Source organism: Myxocyprinus asiaticus, chromosome 22, assembly GCF_019703515.2.
Source record: "Myxocyprinus asiaticus isolate MX2 ecotype Aquarium Trade chromosome 22, UBuf_Myxa_2, whole genome shotgun sequence".
In the NCBI taxonomy this organism is placed as follows: Eukaryota; Metazoa; Chordata; class Actinopteri; order Cypriniformes; family Catostomidae; genus Myxocyprinus; species Myxocyprinus asiaticus.
Window position 1 is genome coordinate 22,782,209 of NC_059365.1, and position 17,837 is coordinate 22,800,045.

Consider the following 17,837-nt stretch of genomic DNA (forward strand, 5'->3'; position numbering starts at 1 on the left):
CAAACAAGGAATAGGTGCTGCTCGCAAGCTGAAAGTTGGCATGATCAACGATGAGCGTTCCCATGTAAACAATCAGGGTTCCCATGGAAACGCTGATTCCGCGTGCCAGCGGCACCTGAAACACATGAGGAAGAAAACGTCAACATGCTTGGAACAAAAGCAAACAGGGAACAATGATGCCACGGTCCTCGTCAGACAAAAACCCAACCTGACAATGTGACTGGACCGTGACATCAACAGAGAGCGCACGGCGGCAACTTGCGCACGGCGGTAACCAACAACCGGACCTGTGCGCTCACACAAAGAACGTACACGAGACAGACAGGGGATGATGATGCCACGGTCCTCGTCAGACAAAACCGAACCTGATAAGGTGACAGGACCTTGACATCACCGGAGCACACAGCTGTAACGCACAGCGGTAACCAATAAACGGACCCGTACGCTCACACAAAGAACGTACATGAAACACGAGACAGATAGGGGACGATGATGCCAGAGTCCTCGTCAGACAAAACTCAACCTGACAATGTGACAGGCCTGTGACACTCTCACCTTTTTGTTCACTTCAGTCCATCTTTAACTTACAAAAAAACAAACTCTCTCTTATTAATAAAGCTGCGTATTGCCAATTTTCTTCACGATAAGAAATGCACAGTGACACATATATAATGATTCAATAAGTCGCGAGCCATCACGTTATGATCTAGCTGCAGCAAGCGTGCAAGCTCGAGGGACGAGTGTCCCCGAGACAGAGTGTGCATAAGCTGGGTACAGTTTTAATCTCTCCCCCTTGGATCGGGACACAGCGCAACTCATAGAAGAGGCGCTGATCGCACAGAGAAATGCCAGTTTCGGAGTTTGTAGTTATTTACATGACCTGCTTCCTTATTATTTGAACTTAAATAAAGCTATAACACATTAAATATAACTACATTAAAGATGTAATGCCGGGGTGTTTCCTTTAAAAACGCTCGACTCGCAAGTTTTGCTTAAGCGGAGCGGCAGCTCCGGCTCTGCTTATTCCACAAAGAGAGTGCTTCTGTATTTACTTATTTGGTATTTTTGTATAAATCCCTCATACTTTGCAATCTACATCACTTGAAGCTGTTTGGAGTGTGTCTGGACTGTGAGCTGTGTTTTCTTCCTCTCCTCAGTCAGGCGTGAGATGCAGTGCTGCTCTCGCACACCATCATTAGAGTTTCATATGATATCATGGTACATTAAATGACATCAAACGACTATTCGACAACGAAAAATTTTGTCGTCAATTTTTTATTGTCGACATTGTTGATGACGTCGACTAATTGTTTCAGCCCTAATATATATATTAGGGATGGGCACAAGTACAAGGACGTGGCAGCAATGATCGATCATGAAAATGATGATCGATGGTGATCACGCATGTACTGACTTTTCACTTAATTCGAAATTCAGTGACAATTACCTGACATCTCAACACACACGTGTCAAAGAGGGAGCTTATTTTTATTTTTGAGATTGATTACATTGTGATTTTGAGGGGTACATTAATTGTCAGAGACGTCTCATAACAACCAAACTGATACGACGCTGCACTGCTATCGTTACGATAATCAAAAGAGAGTGTAATTAACCGTGTTGTGAACAACTGTCTCTGCCAAACATTTACTAAACACGTTTTATTATCATTTAATGTAAGAACTTTGACTCGTTAATGGATATTATTTAATAAAAGTGATTGTTTGTCACTGACTGTAAACCTCCCTGCCCTGGGCACCGACAAGTTTGCGTGATGTTACACATACCTGCATCTCGACAAAATGGGAGTTGAAGATTTCCACACGAGTTTCCAAGTTAGAAGTATGACATAAAGTGTCATTCTGTTGCACTTTCCCCAGTTGAAAGGTGGAAATTCTAACTCTCTGAGTTGAATGGAACACTTCTTGAATCATCACAGGAGGAACAACAGTATGGAGCATTGCGGCTTTCCCACAGGAGCAAACACTTGGGGAGACACACACACACACACACACACACACACACCCACACACACACACACACACACACACACACACCAGGCGAGTGTTTCAAACAGCTAGACAGAGCGCAGCTAAATGGAACAGAAAGCAGTGTCTTCAAAACTGAACTTCAACTTAACACGCATATTAAAAACATGATGGTTATAGCGTCTCCTGTTAATCCAACCGCAATTTGAAAATAGACGGTTCAGACAGTCACAAAAAAAACTAGTGTGCGCTTACTAAGATTACTATGGTAACATGAAGGAAGAACAGACAGACACGCATTTGCACATTCTTTCAATGAGTTGGGCAGCGAATCTTTACATAATGACAAAATATGTCGCGTTATATTTTGATTATGCAATATTTTGTACATTTTGTAACAGTTTATTTTATAAAAGCCTATAATAATGAATAGCCGATACACTGGAACAATAAGACACAATGCAGCAGCCAAAGACGTTTGTCAGACATGTTATTATATATACAGTTATGTCATTGCCCCTCGAGTACTCGACGAGTAATTAGTCCGAGTACTCAAGTAGACAAAATGACCAAAAGCCCATCCCCAATACATATTCGTACATATATTTTCACTCACAGACATACTGGAACACACACACACACACACATACAAACAGTACTTTCATCTTACTAGCGGGCAATGTCAGACACCTGCGATACCATATCTGTAGAGTTTTAGATCTTCAGAACTAAGAAAGTGAGGAAAAAAAGCCCATGGCACTGCCATGTGAAATGTTTCAGCTTAATGTTTTTTTAATAAGAGCTGTGATCTCTGTATTCTGATAGTGAGTGTGCTATCATGACCTCTTCAAATGCTGACATGAGGAGAATTGTAAAACTTTTGTTTGATCAATTCATGGTCCATGATGAAACACATTTTAATTAAGGATTTTTTTTTGCCCCTTTCATTACGATTAAAGCGCAATAATTAAAACAGGAAATTAGAGATAGTTATTAATTTACATCGTCATTCAGGACATCATCATCTTGCAGTTCTAACAGAACTGGCCGCACTCAACATTAAGGACTTTTGTCTGCTGGCCCAGTTGGGCCAGAAATTCAAATTTCTTTTGCCTTGCCAATATTCTGCCAATCTATTATTTTATGTGTCAGAAGGAAGTACATTTATATTGTTCATTAAATGTTTGAAAAAAGTTACAAATAAATAATTAATAGTTATACATTTGCTACAATTGTGGAAAATTATGCCATTATAATGTTATTTTTTTTAATTATTTTTTCGCTTGAAAACAAAGGAATATGGAGATTTGTTTATAATTTTCAACCCATTCTAACTGATTTTTTTATTTTATTTAATTAAAATATTACAAATGATTCTCAGTTTCGCCAGCTGCTCCAAAACTCTTACACTGGCCTCGGGCCAATGAGCCATCCTTATTTTTGAGCCCTGACAGGGCAGATTGAGTCTTGCATATTTAGTGAATTAGGATAGTGTTCAGTTTATTAAAATATTGGGTACATTTTTGGTCCAACAGTAATGATTTCAGATCACTCTTTGCACATCTTAGTAGTTGTGTTTTGGCAATACATCTGACAAAACAGTAATTGCTCCATGTTAAAGCTCACCGGTATGCCTCTAACTCTGAATGATTCAAGTCCAAGAAAAGCACAGCCTTGAGGTCATGAATACTGAAAAAGAGGAACACAAGTGGATGTGTCTTCCTCCAGTCCTGTGCACATCTGTGTCTGCTGTGTCGCATCTCTGCCGTGATGTGGGGTGGTGAAAACGACGAACCCCAGACAATAGTGGCACTATCCCAGGGTGCAGCAGTGTAGTGTGGGAGCAGGCACTGGCTAATGGAAGCGTGCTCTTGTTTCCCGTCTGTATTTTTTTCTGTTGTCTCACAGCGAGCGAGTGGCTGGAAGCTGGGCTGGGCTCAGGGAGAGCAATGTAACGCATGAATTATGCAAAGCTGTCAAAGCAAGCTATTGTTGGTGGTGGCAGCCACACTAAAGCTCAGAACAGGTTGGGTGGGGGGCAACGATGAAGGCACGGGTTTCTGTATTTCTTCTGGTTATATGCACTTAGTATCCTGGAGCGAACTTAAATGGCTGGTTGCGGACTGTGGAGACCGACTAAAAGATTTGGACAGAAGGGTTAAAGAAAAAAATCCAGACATAGAGGAGAGGAGTGAAATGATGGAAGAGGAGGACACTGCTGATGCAGACATACAAATGATTTTGATTAGACTTGATTTGATTCAGTTAAAGTGTCATGCATCCTAATGAGAAGCTAACACAGGAGAAATCAACTTTACTAAGACAACCAAGCACAACATGAGACGGTTAATCTGTACTCACCTTTACAATGCAGAATGGTGGGTGTTCATTAATTCTTTATCTTAATGTAGGGAATTCTAAAAATGTATGCTTGTAAAGTTCTATATAATAATCATTGGCATAAATAAACAGTGTAGCTGACGTAGGTGTTAACAAGAGCTCTGTGCCTTCTGGAGTACTCTGTCATAGAGAGAGATTTTACAGACTACCACGGGGAATTTATTATGCACACTATATAAAATAATGAGCAGGATATCTAACTTTCTATATGGTGAAACCATGCCATTAATGACCACCAAGGTATTTTCAAGAAATTGGACATTCAAGTTACTTTATTGGATGCCTTTTGTCTGCAGCAACCCACTCCCAATAGGCAACTCATTTGGAAAGATATATGATTTGACCCATTCTTAAGCTGCATCTGGTAAATATATAAATAAAGTACAGATTTAACTCTGTTGTTTGTTCCAATCTCTAAGTTTCTGCCTAAATCAGGTGTTAAGCCTGCGTGGACCTATGAGACAATATTTTTTGTTAATGTGAATGCTACCAAAAAAAAAAACAAATGTAGCAAAGATTATGTTTGAGTTTATAAGTGTGACTTTAAATATATATTGAGTACATCAGCTTTTTCCACTTTCTTTTGTACTTATCTCCTCTCCAAAGTAATTTAGTGGAATTTTTATTTGTTTTCCACATTTGTGTCTACAGTAAAACAAGAAATTAGTTTCTTTCTCTGTTTCAATAATGGCACTTTTCCACTGCACGTTACGGTTCGACTCGACTCCACTCTGCTCGCTTTACTTTTCTGAGCTTGCTTTTCTACTGCAGTTTAGTGCAGCCTCAACTTGGGTGGGATTATAGGCTGATCATCATAGTTGCGTCGCCCCGTCCAGCTCTCATTGGATCCTCTCCTTGGCTACTAACGAGAGGAACGTCTGCACCTCGTTTATTGACCACGGCATGGTTTTGCACACAGCCATTTCTTTTTACAATTCGAAAGTCGGGTGAACAAATGATACTGCTATCGCTGTTGCTAACTTTAAAACTAGCGGGTTGATGTCCCATGTCACAAATCCAGTGACGTTGGTAGTGATGATTCTCTCTGACCAGTCAGTGATCTGCAGGGTTTTGACATCACATTTAGTATCGGCTCAGCTCGCTTGGAACCTCGACTGAGGTGGTACTAAAAAAAGTACCAGGTACTATCCACAGTGGAAAACCCCCAAAAAGAGAGAAGAGTTGAGTCAAGCCGTACTGTGCAGTGGAAAAGCCCATTAGATACACATAGTCATTCACAGATGCCTAAAGTACACACTTCAGTAAAAAGTAGAAGGCCTGTTTTGTACTTTAGATGAAAACATTACATCCTTTCCCCATTGTGTTTAAATTGTATAAGGGCTCTGATTGTTTTCATTCATGTTCCAATGGCTTATTTTTCATTATTGTTGAGCATTGTTTATTCCAGTGTTTTCCAACCCTGTTCCTGGAGGCACACAAACAGTACACATTTTCGATGACTCCTTAAAGGAATATTCCAAGTTCAATACAAGTTATGCTCAATCGAAAGCATTTGTGACATAATGTTGATTACCACGAAAATGACTTTAGACTCATTCCTCCTTTTCTTTAAAAAAAAAAAAAAAAAAGCAAATATTGAGGTCTAGTGGGGCACTTACAATGGAAGTGAATGGGGGCACATTTTTTTTTTTTACGTTAAAATACTCTTTTAAAAGTATAACCACAAGATATAAATTATGTGTAAATAATCACTTACAAACCTTTTCTGTGTAAAATTATAGCCAATTTTATACCTTCATTGCAATGACAATGTATTGTCAACAAACCCCAAAACACTAAAACGACTGTAAAAACGACAATTTAAACAACTTTACAGCTAAATTAATACACGAGTTTTAACAGAAGAATTAATACAAGAGCTTTTATAAAATTATAAGCTTCACATTCTGTGTTTAAACCCTCCAAAAATGGGCCACATTCACATTTATTGGCCCCATTCACTTCCATTGTAAGTGCCTCACTTTAATGTTTTTTTTTTTTTTCGTTTTTTTTTTTTTAATTTTTTATCCCCTTTTCTCCCAATTTGGAATGTCCAATTTCCACTACTTAGTAGGTCATCATGGAGGCACAGTTACTCACCTCAATCCGGGTGGTGGAGGACAAGTCTCAGTTGCCTCCGCTTCTGAGACTGTCAGTCCGCACATCTTATTACGTGGCTCGCTGTGCATGACACCGTGGAGACTCACAGCATGGGAGGCTCATGCTACTCTCCGCGATCCACGCACAACTTACCACGCGGCCCATTGAGAGCGAGAACCACTAATCGTGACCACGAGGAGGTTACCCCATGTGACTCTACCCTCCCTAGCAAATGGGCCAATTTGGTTGCTTAGGAGACCTGGCTGGAGTCACTCAGCACACCCTGGATTCGAACTCGCGACTCCAGGGGTGGTAGTCAGCGTCAATACTCGCTGAGCTACCCAATGCCCGATTTTTGCTTTTTTTAAAGAAAAGGAGGAATGAGTCAAAATAAATTTTTTTGGTAATCACATTATGCCACAAATGCTGTCGATTTAGTTTAATTTGTATTGAACCTGGAACATTCCTTTAATCTAACACACCTGATTCAACTCATTAGCTCGTTAGAAGATACTCCAAGACCTGAAATAGATGTGTCAGATCAAGGAAACATTCAAAATGTGCACTGTTGGTGTGCCTCCAGGAACAGGGTTGGGAAAAACTGATTTATTTCTACACTCATACTTCATTGCAGCATACTCCTAAAGATGCACTGTAAAATCTAATTAGTTGACCTTACTTAGATTTTTCAAGGTAATCGGTTTACATGCTTTTTCTAAGGAAACGTACTTGCACTCACTGAGCACTTTATTAGGAACACCTGTTCATCTACTTATTCATGCAATTATCTAACCAGACAATCCTGTGGCATCAGTGCAATGCATAAAATCATGCATATATGGGTCAGGAGCTTCAGTTAATTTTCACATCAACCATCAGACGGGGGGAAAAATCAAAAACCATCCAGTAAGTGGCAGTTCTGTGGACGGAAACGCCATGTTGATAAGAGAGGTCAACTGAGAATGGCCAGATTGATTGGAGCTGACAGAAAGGCTATGGTAATGTTCGTAAACACTGTACAGTTGTAGTGAGCAGAATAGCATCTCAGAATGCACAACATGTCGAACCTTGAGGCGGATGGGCTACAACAGCAGAGGACCATGTCGGGTACTTTATTATGACCATAGTGTTCTTATTAAAGTACTCAGTGAGTGTACATTAGCTGTATAGAAATCCATTCAAAGTTACTTTTATTAAGGATGATTGTGCACAATGTTCTGGTTGAAAAGCATGTTAGTTTTCCTATTTGTTAGCACTGAGCATGAGTTTTTACAACCAGACCATCTCCCCATTGGCCTTCACTAACCAAGCTACCAATCTATGTCTCACTGGATGAGCAACTTTGAAGCATATTTATGTCCTCCAGAGAAGTAACTGGATACTGTTAAAGACCTCTCAAAAATATATATTTCAGCATCATATTTCCATACCAAAATAGTCTATTAAGCAAAAGATTGTTGTAGAGCTGGAAGGATTAACCTAATTGCCTGGCAATTTGCTTATTACTTAGGACACATTATTATATTATTTCTTATGCAGTATTTCCTAATCATTTCTGATATTTCTTACATTGATCATTGATAAGACCAAGATTACTATAATTTTAATAATAAAGAAATTTCTCTAAAATAATACTCTGATGTTTAAATGATAGATGTTGACATGATGTTATAGAAGTTCAGAGGAATAGAGAGAAAGTAAAGAGTTTCAAGGTAAAGAAGGAAAAATTGATGCATGGGATACATACATTTTTTAATAAGATGTTTTCTTATGAAAGTGATTTTCAAGGTAATGAATTCCTGTACATTGCCTATACAATAAAAATCATATAATACGGCTAAACCACAGAGTGCCAATAAAAATGTAAAAGAAATAAACTGGTTTGGACATAGAAAGGTTAATAAGTTGGAAGTGGGGATGAAGAAATAAGATGTGTGATGAAGATATTAAGTTGAGCGCACAGCATCTGAAACATCTGGATGGTACTGAGCACTGGGCTTGTCAGCTGACACTGTTATGATGATCATTATTTATGGAGTATAAAGTCAAAGGTGGAATCTGATATCCACAGCTAGTCCCAATGAAATGTAATTACCGAACAAAGAGACTTGCTGTAGATGTGCACTTTTTGCCGTCAGACCCACACTCTCACAGCATCCACAGAATACCCAATGTGCTTTGGTAAGAAAGATGGGTCATGAAGGTTGCCACCAATTTATTTAACCATGGGTGACTACATTGGTTCAAAATCATGATGCCTTATCCGCCTGTGATCTTGGTTATTGTGAATCCATTAGGTGTGCACAAAATAACATACAGATTTCCAGAAAAGGATAAACCCAGACACATCATTCAGAATAATTTGGACAGACATATCCAGGGTCAGCACTACGAGGGGGCCTAGAGGGCCAGATCACTGTGCACCCCTATCCAAACTGTTATATTTTAACAAACTGTTATATCTTTTACATGTGTTTTATTCTGCTTAACAGAAACAATATGTGAATCTATTACTGTATAAAATGAATAAATCACTAAATTAACTAAAATAAAACTTAAAAACATAAAAATTAAAGTATTTGCTTAGAGCAGTGGCATATTCTGGCATAGGCGACGTGGAAATTAACCTTTAATTGCATAGGCGGTTGCACATGGCGGCAGCACTGCAGCATATTCAGGACTGTTTAGTTGTCCATTCTTTTAGCCCCTCTCATTTAAAATGAATTGTGATCTTGTAAATAACTTTTCTGAGCGGCTCCATGTGCTTTATTTTGCCACTCCGTCTCACTTTAGCTGTTATCGTTTTGCATCACAGAACTAGGATAAGTGGTCGGCCAACGGAAAAAGAGTCTTTACCTGCTGAAAGCCAAACATGGTGAAAGGGAAGTCATGTGATAACAGTAGTAATGTTTCTAATTACTGTATATACATTGGCAGTCCATCAGAGGATGCAAGGATGGCAGAGCTTCCACAAAAAATTATTCAAAAGGAATATAACAACTAAAGTGATAAAACTGTTAGCTGTTTTGGTTAATTTAACTACTAATGTGCATAACTCAGACACATATAAGGGTTGCAAATTTTAAGAAATGTAATTTGGCAATCGATTATGTTAATGATTGAAAATAGATTAATCATTAATGTTATTGCAATTTAATAATAAACTGATGTACAGCTTGAAAAAGTTATTTTTCAACCATTCTAATGCAATGGTAACACTTAACAATAAGGTCCCAATCGTGAACAAACAATTAACAATACAGTTTTTATTAATATTTGTTAATGTTTGTTAATAAAAATAAAATTGTTCATTGTTAGTTCATGTTAGTTCATAGTGCATTAATTAATATTTACTAATACCACTTTGATTTTAAAAATGTATTAGTATATGTTGAAAATAACTAACTAAGATTGATAAATGCTGGAAAAGTATTGTTCATTGTTAGGTCATGTAAACGAATGTTGTTAACTAATGTTAACAAATAGAAACTTATTGTAAAATGTTACCAAAGCAAATGTCAACAATTGACAATGTCAACATTGCACCAGAGAAAAGTTCCTTACTGTAGAATGAAACATGAAACAGCCACCGAAGTAATTATGTGCATATAGCCTACTGTTTAAATATAATTTAAATAAACATGCTTAAGAAATGCAAGTGTAGGGGCCTGGGTAGCTCAGCGAGTATTGACGCTGACTACCACCCCTGGAGTCGCGAGTTCGAATCCAGGGCATGCTGAGTGACTCCAGCCATGTCTCCTAAACAACCAAATTGGCCCGGTTGCTAGGGAGGGTAGAGTCACATGGGGTAACCTCCTCGTGGTCATGATTAGGGGTTCTCGCTATCAGTGGGGCGCGTGGTAAATTGTGCATGGATTTCGGAGAGTAACGTGAGCCTCCACGTGCTGTGAGTCTCCGCGGTGTCTTGCACAGTGAGCCACGTGATAAGATGCACAGACTGTCTCAGAAGCGGAGGCATCTGAGACTTGTCCTCCGCCACCCGGATTGAGGTGACTAACCGCACCACCACGAGGACCTACTAAGTAGTGGGAATTGGGCATTCCAAATTGGGAGAAAAGGGGGTAAAAAAAAAAAAGAAATTCAAGTGTTGATATTTTCCTCTGAGCTATTTTCAGTTCAGCATATTTTATAAATTCAGGCTACTATTCGCTCCCTGTGCGATCAAATTGCGTGGTTGTTTAACCAATAAAATGTTGCACTTGATGTAAAGGACACTGGAGTCCTGAAGAGCACACAAGTCAACACGTGAGTCAAAAGCATCATAGAAGATTGCGTTTTTCATGTCACATTTGCTTTTTCTTACACTGTTGGTTAATTCTAGGTTAAGGTTTAGGGTAGGGAAGTAGGTTTTGTTGATTTAAAACTTCATAGAGTGTAAACCTTAAAAACATTGGTCGCATTTTCCCAAAAGCATCGTAAGCCTAAGTAGTTTGTAGAAACGATCTTATGAATCATCTTAGAGTTACGGGCTGTTTCCCAAAAGCATCGTAACTTAAGTAGTACTTGAAAATCATAGTAGATCTATGAGTGCTCTGGAGTAAGCGTAGAGCTCTTAAAAGCATCGTCAGGACATAGACTTGCAGATGACTGCAGGACAATCGCAAAATTACACTAAATACAATTTAATACAGTTAATGTTGTGTTTTACATGTTATGCAGTAGAATACAATGTGACCATGATACTTTAATTTTTAATGTTATTTATTTATTTTTAAATAGAAGATAATGTTATAGGTCTACTTATCATATCAATTAGCCTATATAGGCCTATTTTTATTATCTAATGTATAATAATATTTAATTACATGATTTTAGGAAAAGGCATAAAATAGATAAAATAAAATAACACAAGAAAAAAAAATAATTAGGTATAAATCAGTAAATTACTTACACGGATTTGTGTGCACTACAGAAGATTACATTTGTTATTAAAAGCATTGTTGACATTTTCCATGATTTTATTAAAAGTGTCTAAAAAAAAGATAATTTTTTCCCTGGGTTTTGAAATTTGGCAGAACAGTTTGATTATGGTTTCAATAAGCATATTTTGTATAGTATTTGATGGTCAACAGCAGAGCCCAGGGTCACTATCCACACTAACTTTCATTCTCACCTTTCTTCAGGTACTCCAGATGGTCAGAGATCTGATTTAGTGAGGCTATGGGCATTAGATCATTGTAAGTGAGGTACAGTTATCTGCTGTCTCCTTGCCTGGTTGCCTCTTGCTATGGTTCCCACTGGTCCTTCTGCTTACTGCTGAGTCTTTGCTTTACAATGGCCCCATGGGTCAGTGCCCACCTAAGCATGATATAACCTGCCAGAGTGCTTCTGTGATTTATATTCCTGCTTCTCATTCCTTCACATCCTCATTTAAAAACTTACAAGTGGATGACTGCTGTATTTGCTAAAATCATGCTAACAAAATTTCAGATATTTTAGGTGTTCTTGATTCAAAAGGTTAAATCTTTATAAAAAAAAAAATAATAATTAAAAAAAAAAGACAACACAAATGGAGAAATTTGGGAGCATTATCAAAAATCTAATTCATGTCCATTAGTTTGAATTAATCAGCAATCTATGTAGATTTAGTCTGTTTTGTTTTGGTAATTAAGCAGATTTTAATCTTATATGTAGACCGGTTTAGAACCAGACCAGTATGTCTGAGCCTCCATTGCCCCTGGCTAATCTAAATTCATCTGAGTGCAGGACGATGTTACCTAAGGATAACTCAGTGGGTTCTGTCCAATACAGTGAAGGATAAAATTGTGTGTGTGCAGTTTGCCCACTCTGCCTTTGCACAACATCACACTCATATGAAAGAATAAAATGACCAGTGCTGTAAACAAAACTACATTTAATTTACTTTACCGACACATTGTCTGATAACATATAGCACCCTCTCTGTTTAAGACAGGAACATTTTGATTCAAGCTCACCATTTATTTTACCCCAATCGTATCCCATAACTGTGGCTATATGCAGTAGTGCTGAGTTAGTCTTGTTTCCTTCTACAGTGTTTTATCATCCTTATTGTTTCTCTTATCCCCTTTATACTGTTTTAACTTACAGTGGGGGCTCATGGCTGATGTGTTTTCCACTTGTTTCTATGTGTTGACTGCTTCATGAGATAAAATGGAAGACACTTGAGAAGAAATCCTGGAATATCCTTAAAATCACACACCAACAGTGAAACTCAAACAATCCCCCAGAGCTTTACTGAATGGTGTTTGGCACAAACCTACTAGGAAACCTCCTGAACAAGGCTTACACGTGTGTTGATCTCTTATGACAAAGAAAATAATTATTGCTTTTGAATTTTCATTTGCTGGAAAATGCAGATGTTTTCTACTATGCAGGACTGGGGTGAATACCATTTCAACATTGCCAATTAAGACACGTATCGAGAGTTTACTCAAATTTGCTAAATTTAAAGTAATTTTTTTTAGTAGGTTTAGAATCCTGAATGTGTTATTCACATTTGCTTCTTAAATGTGAAATTAAGCTGCTCTGATGTTGATCAAAACAAGAATCTGTACCTGTATGTGCTAAAAAGGTTATACATTTTTTTTAATCAGTAATTGATTGAGGTTCATAGCCAAGCAAGCTCCTGTGTTGACAGAACAAGGTGTTTACAAACCTTCTGAGATTAATTATACGGATTAACAATGTTGTTAGGAAAAAAAAACAATTTGCTGTCTTATATACACTGCTATTGTCTAATTGTTCTTTTAAGGCTAGACAGGGACCTTGATGAACTAAGCAGGAGTGACATTTCTATAGAGCCTTATTTGAATATCCTATTTTTTTCTTTGCCTCCCTCCCTCTCTCTCTCTTTCTCTTTCTCTCACTCTGTCTCTAAGCAGGTGGAGTGGAACTAAGAGTACCGAAAGAGGTGCAGAGAAAGACTGACAACTGGAAAAAAGCAAACAAGCATAGACGGAAGAGAGAGGAAGAACCAGAAGAGAGAAGCATAGAAGAGGAGGTACAAGCGAAACACAGCATGAATGTAGCATGGAAGTGAAGGAACGCCGGCCTTACTGCTCCCTCTCTCGGAGCAGGGGAGAACGAGGGAGAGACGGAGAGAGGGAAGGAGACAGAGAGGAGGGGGAGGGCTACAGGGAGGGTCCCGGCAACCGTCGCAACACAGCCTCATCTTCAGTCCTTACCCAGAAGTCCTATAGCTCCAGTGAGACGCTGAAGGCCTTTGATCAGCACCCAGCCACCCAGGGGCTTTATGGGCATCGCATGCCAGACATGGTGCCAAGGGACACAGAGGAATACAGAGCTCCAGGTAAGTGCTCTTTAAAATATGGAAAGCATATGGAAAGAGCTCTCTAAAGTCCTTCTGGCATTATTTTGTACTAAATGTAACTTTCGATTGTGATTTTACATATGTTTTTTACATAAGATTTTATGTAGAACAAGAAAGAAGTCTGATAAATAAATTAATAAATAATCAGACAAATAAATAAATAAAAGTAACTAAATGGACTTGCTGCTCTGAACTCAATAAACAAGTCCATGTAAAACATATATGCTCAAATTATGGCCATATGTATTAGCAAGCACAATTTAAGACTACTGAGTTCTGTCAAGTAAGAGTAAATCAATTTCCTCATGAAAATCAATTAAGTTGTTCTTTCTACATTGTAAGCACTAACATACAAGGCTAGCATGGCATACTGTGGTTTATCATCATGCAATAATGTGAATGAAGAAATTTTATAATTTTATCATTTGAAACCTAACAAACTTATATTCGTGAAATATATGTTCAAATAAATAATAGTATTGGAAATTGTATCAGCATGCACAATTTAAGACTATAGAGTTCTGTCAAGTAGGGGTATGGACTAAGTTTGATAACCAGAAATACTTTTTGTCTTCATTTTGAAAACCTAACAAACATATTTTTTTTGTAGATGTATGTATATGCTCAAACAAAGGATGTAATGGGCAATTGTATCAGCATGCACAATTTAAGTTCTTTTAAGAGTAACTAAATTTTCCCATGAAAATCAATAAAGTAAAAATAGAATGTATCTTTATAAATTGTAAATACTCAAAAGTTTGCATACCCTGGCAGAAATTGTGAAATTTTGGCATTGATTTTGAAAATATGACTGATCATGCAAAAAAACAACCACACCGTCTTTTTCCAGAGTAGCCTGTATTTCTCCTGAGGTTACCTGTGGGTTTTTCTTTGTATCCCGAACAATTCTTCTGGCAGTTGTAGCTGAAATCTTTCTTGGTCTACCTGACCTTGGCTTGGTATCAAGAGATCCCCGAATTTTGCACTTCTTAATAAGTGATTGAACAGTACTGACTGGCATTTTCAAGGTTTGGGTATCTTTTTATATCCTTTTCCATCTTTATAAAGTTCCATTACCTTGTTACACAGGTCTTTTGGCAGTTCTTTTCTGCTCCCCATGGCTCAGTATCTAGCCTGCTCAGTGCATCCACGTGAGAGCTAACAAACTCATTGACTATTTATACACAGACACTAACTGCAATTGTAAAAGCCACAGGTGTGGGAAATTAACCTTTAATTGCCATTTAAACCTGTGTGTGTCACCTTGTGTGTCTGTAACAAGGCCAAACATTCAAGGGTATGTAAACTTTTGATCAGGGCCATTTGGGTGATTTCTGTTACCATTATGATTTAAAAAGGAGCCAAACAACTATGTGATAATAAATGGCTTCATATGATCACTATCCTTAAATAAAAGACATGATCAGTCATATTTTCAAAATCAGTGCCAAAATTTCACAATTTCTGCCAGGGTATGCAAACTTTTGAGCACAACTGTAAGTAACATACTAGGCTAATATGGCATACTGTGGTTTATCACCAAGCACGAACGTGACCTAACTTCACCTTGAGTTCTAACCCGAAAATGAGCTAAATCTTCAGATTTACCTCAAACTCATTCTTAACCAGAAAATAAATCCAAATCCAATGTCCTTGGAAAATAATGGCATTTTTGTTTTTTAATAATGTATAATGTTTTTATGGTCAAGTAAATTTTAGAACAGTGTATATTTGGATTGAATGCCACTCAATAAAATAAAAATAAAATAAAACTGAAATTCAATGTGTGTGTATGTGGACATATGTATACACACTTACAATATATTTTCATTGCATTTAATCACAAAATATCAAATCAACCTTGCACCTTCAAACAAATATTGCTAGACCTTTCTCCAGAACCAACTGCACTTTCCTTAGCCAATTTTACAATTACTTTTAACTATGTGGTCTCAAGATGAATTTTTGTGGGTGTTTGAAATCAGTTCCCAAGCTCACATAGGTGTCCTAGTAGAATAACTACAGGTGTAGTTCATCACATTAACTATAGACATCTTCATCTACGTTTGAGAACCAGAAATACTTTTTGTCTTAATTTTGAGCAAAACAATCTATTATTTATCACCAAGTTTTTTTTGCAAAATGTTTTGCTTTAAAGGTGTGTTTGTGCTATATTTATTCTAAATAAATGGCACTTGGTTTGATATTTTGTTATTTAATGCAAAGACATTCAAACATTTAAGTGTTCACCACTATACCATATGCAGTGGCTGAGGCAATACTTTCTCAATGAAAAGTAATTATTAAAATAATTATATATATATATTTTTGAGCCCTTATTGAGGTTTCATGTTAAATACATTCTTAAACAAGATAGACCAAATCTATTAAATTAAAAATAATATTAAAAGAGTGATTTACTAATGAAATTATAATTAGTTTAAAATGTCTAGTAATTAGAACCTGTTGGTTAAAAGGCATACTAAATCAAAGCATTTAAAATCAGAATACAGCAGCTCTCATGCTCTTATTAGACAGCTGGATTCAGGTTGGGCATATAGGTTACCTTTATTTTTAATTAATGATATATTTTCTTCACCGGTAGAAGCAATACTTATTTGCTGATTATTCACGAAGTCCTCAAACTATTTTATAAATATTTGATAGTTTACCATGATGATACACTTCTTAAGTGGAAGGGTAGAATACTGCTCATTCAAATTTGATTTAATTAAAAATACACTTAGTTGGTTAATTGTGCTTTATAGTGCATTCCATAACCTCAGGCCGTTACACTTAGGGGGATGTCCTTAATGAGCAACCGTGTTTGTGCCTGATCGGCACAAAAGCAGACCGGGGGAGATTGAGAGATCTTGCCTGTTTTCCTGATACAAATGTTCCATCATATGAATTTAATAATAGCCTGCCTAAATCATGGCATTTTGCCGTGCATTGGTCACATATTGCAGTTTTACAAAATATGTATTTTAGATAATGCCCTCATGTGGTTATTAATGTCAGCAATTGTTCTGAGTTATTTTTCTCCATGTATATCTTTAGCACACTCATTAATTAAATTCCAGTTTATTCTTTTTCACGTGGCATCTACAGTACTCGGGTGGCTTCTAGTCATAAAGCACTCAGCTCAAGTTATCAGGTACAAGAATATGCTTTCAAAAGAAAGAAATAGAGGGGTTGTGAGTCTCAAGGTGAATTTCAATCTTAAGTGGAACAGTTTCTATTTTCTACTGTGTAGTAAATTCCAGATTTTTCTGTTAAAAGAGGTACAGCTAAAAACATTCTGATTCAGCTGAAAAGCAGTGTGTGTGTGTGTGTGTGTGTGTGTGTGTGTGTGTGTGTGAATTGAAAGGCCAAACAAGCCAAGGGAATTTAATAAGACAGATTAATTACAAATAATTCAAATGGTTAAATAAAATGCATGTATGAATTTAACATTTTAATAATTGATCAGACTAGAGCTCTTTTTCTTTTAGAGTCATTTATTTTATTTTATTTGTGGTGGCATAATTCTGTTTCTACAAAGGTTTTATATTTATAAATAAAATTATATTATTTAAAGTAAAATTTTGATTCAGTATTTGATTACAAGCTGAAAATGGACTCACAGCTTTTTTTAATTTTGAAATCTATCCATAATTATGCAATCAATATCTTGTATTATGTTTTGCCAAAATTGTCTGAAAGGTACTGTTTGTTATTTTCTCATTGTATGATGCCTTGTTTCCTGAGAAAAGATGTACTGGTAAGGTACATTTTGTCCATATGACATTATTATTTTGAAAGAAAGCCACTTTGAATTGAGAATTCACTGTTGCCTTAACAAATTTTTGATTTGATGAAAAGATAAATACAAATGATCAAGTGAATTTTTGTATAGTGTCTTCAGTTCATTTCTGTTTTTCAGTTTTCTTCTTTTTTGGATTGTTGATTTGTTTTTAATTGTTGTAATTTTTATTTGTATAGCACTTTTCATAAAAAAATAAAAAAATAAAATA

The 17,837-nt window shown here is 36.9% G+C and overlaps 1 protein-coding gene across 1 annotated transcript in view; it reads left to right on the forward strand.

The window, feature by feature from the left end:
• The window catches only part of LOC127412901 (teneurin-3-like), a 203,018-nt gene that overhangs the window by 21,278 nt on the left and 163,903 nt on the right, over positions 1-17,837 (forward strand). Inside the window, exons 2-3 of the mRNA XM_051649606.1 lie at positions 11,633-11,686; positions 13,370-13,800. Coding sequence (XP_051505566.1) covers positions 13,521-13,800 — 280 coding nt within the window. The 5' untranslated portion in view covers positions 11,633-11,686; positions 13,370-13,520. The remainder of the gene's footprint in view (positions 1-11,632; positions 11,687-13,369; positions 13,801-17,837) is intronic.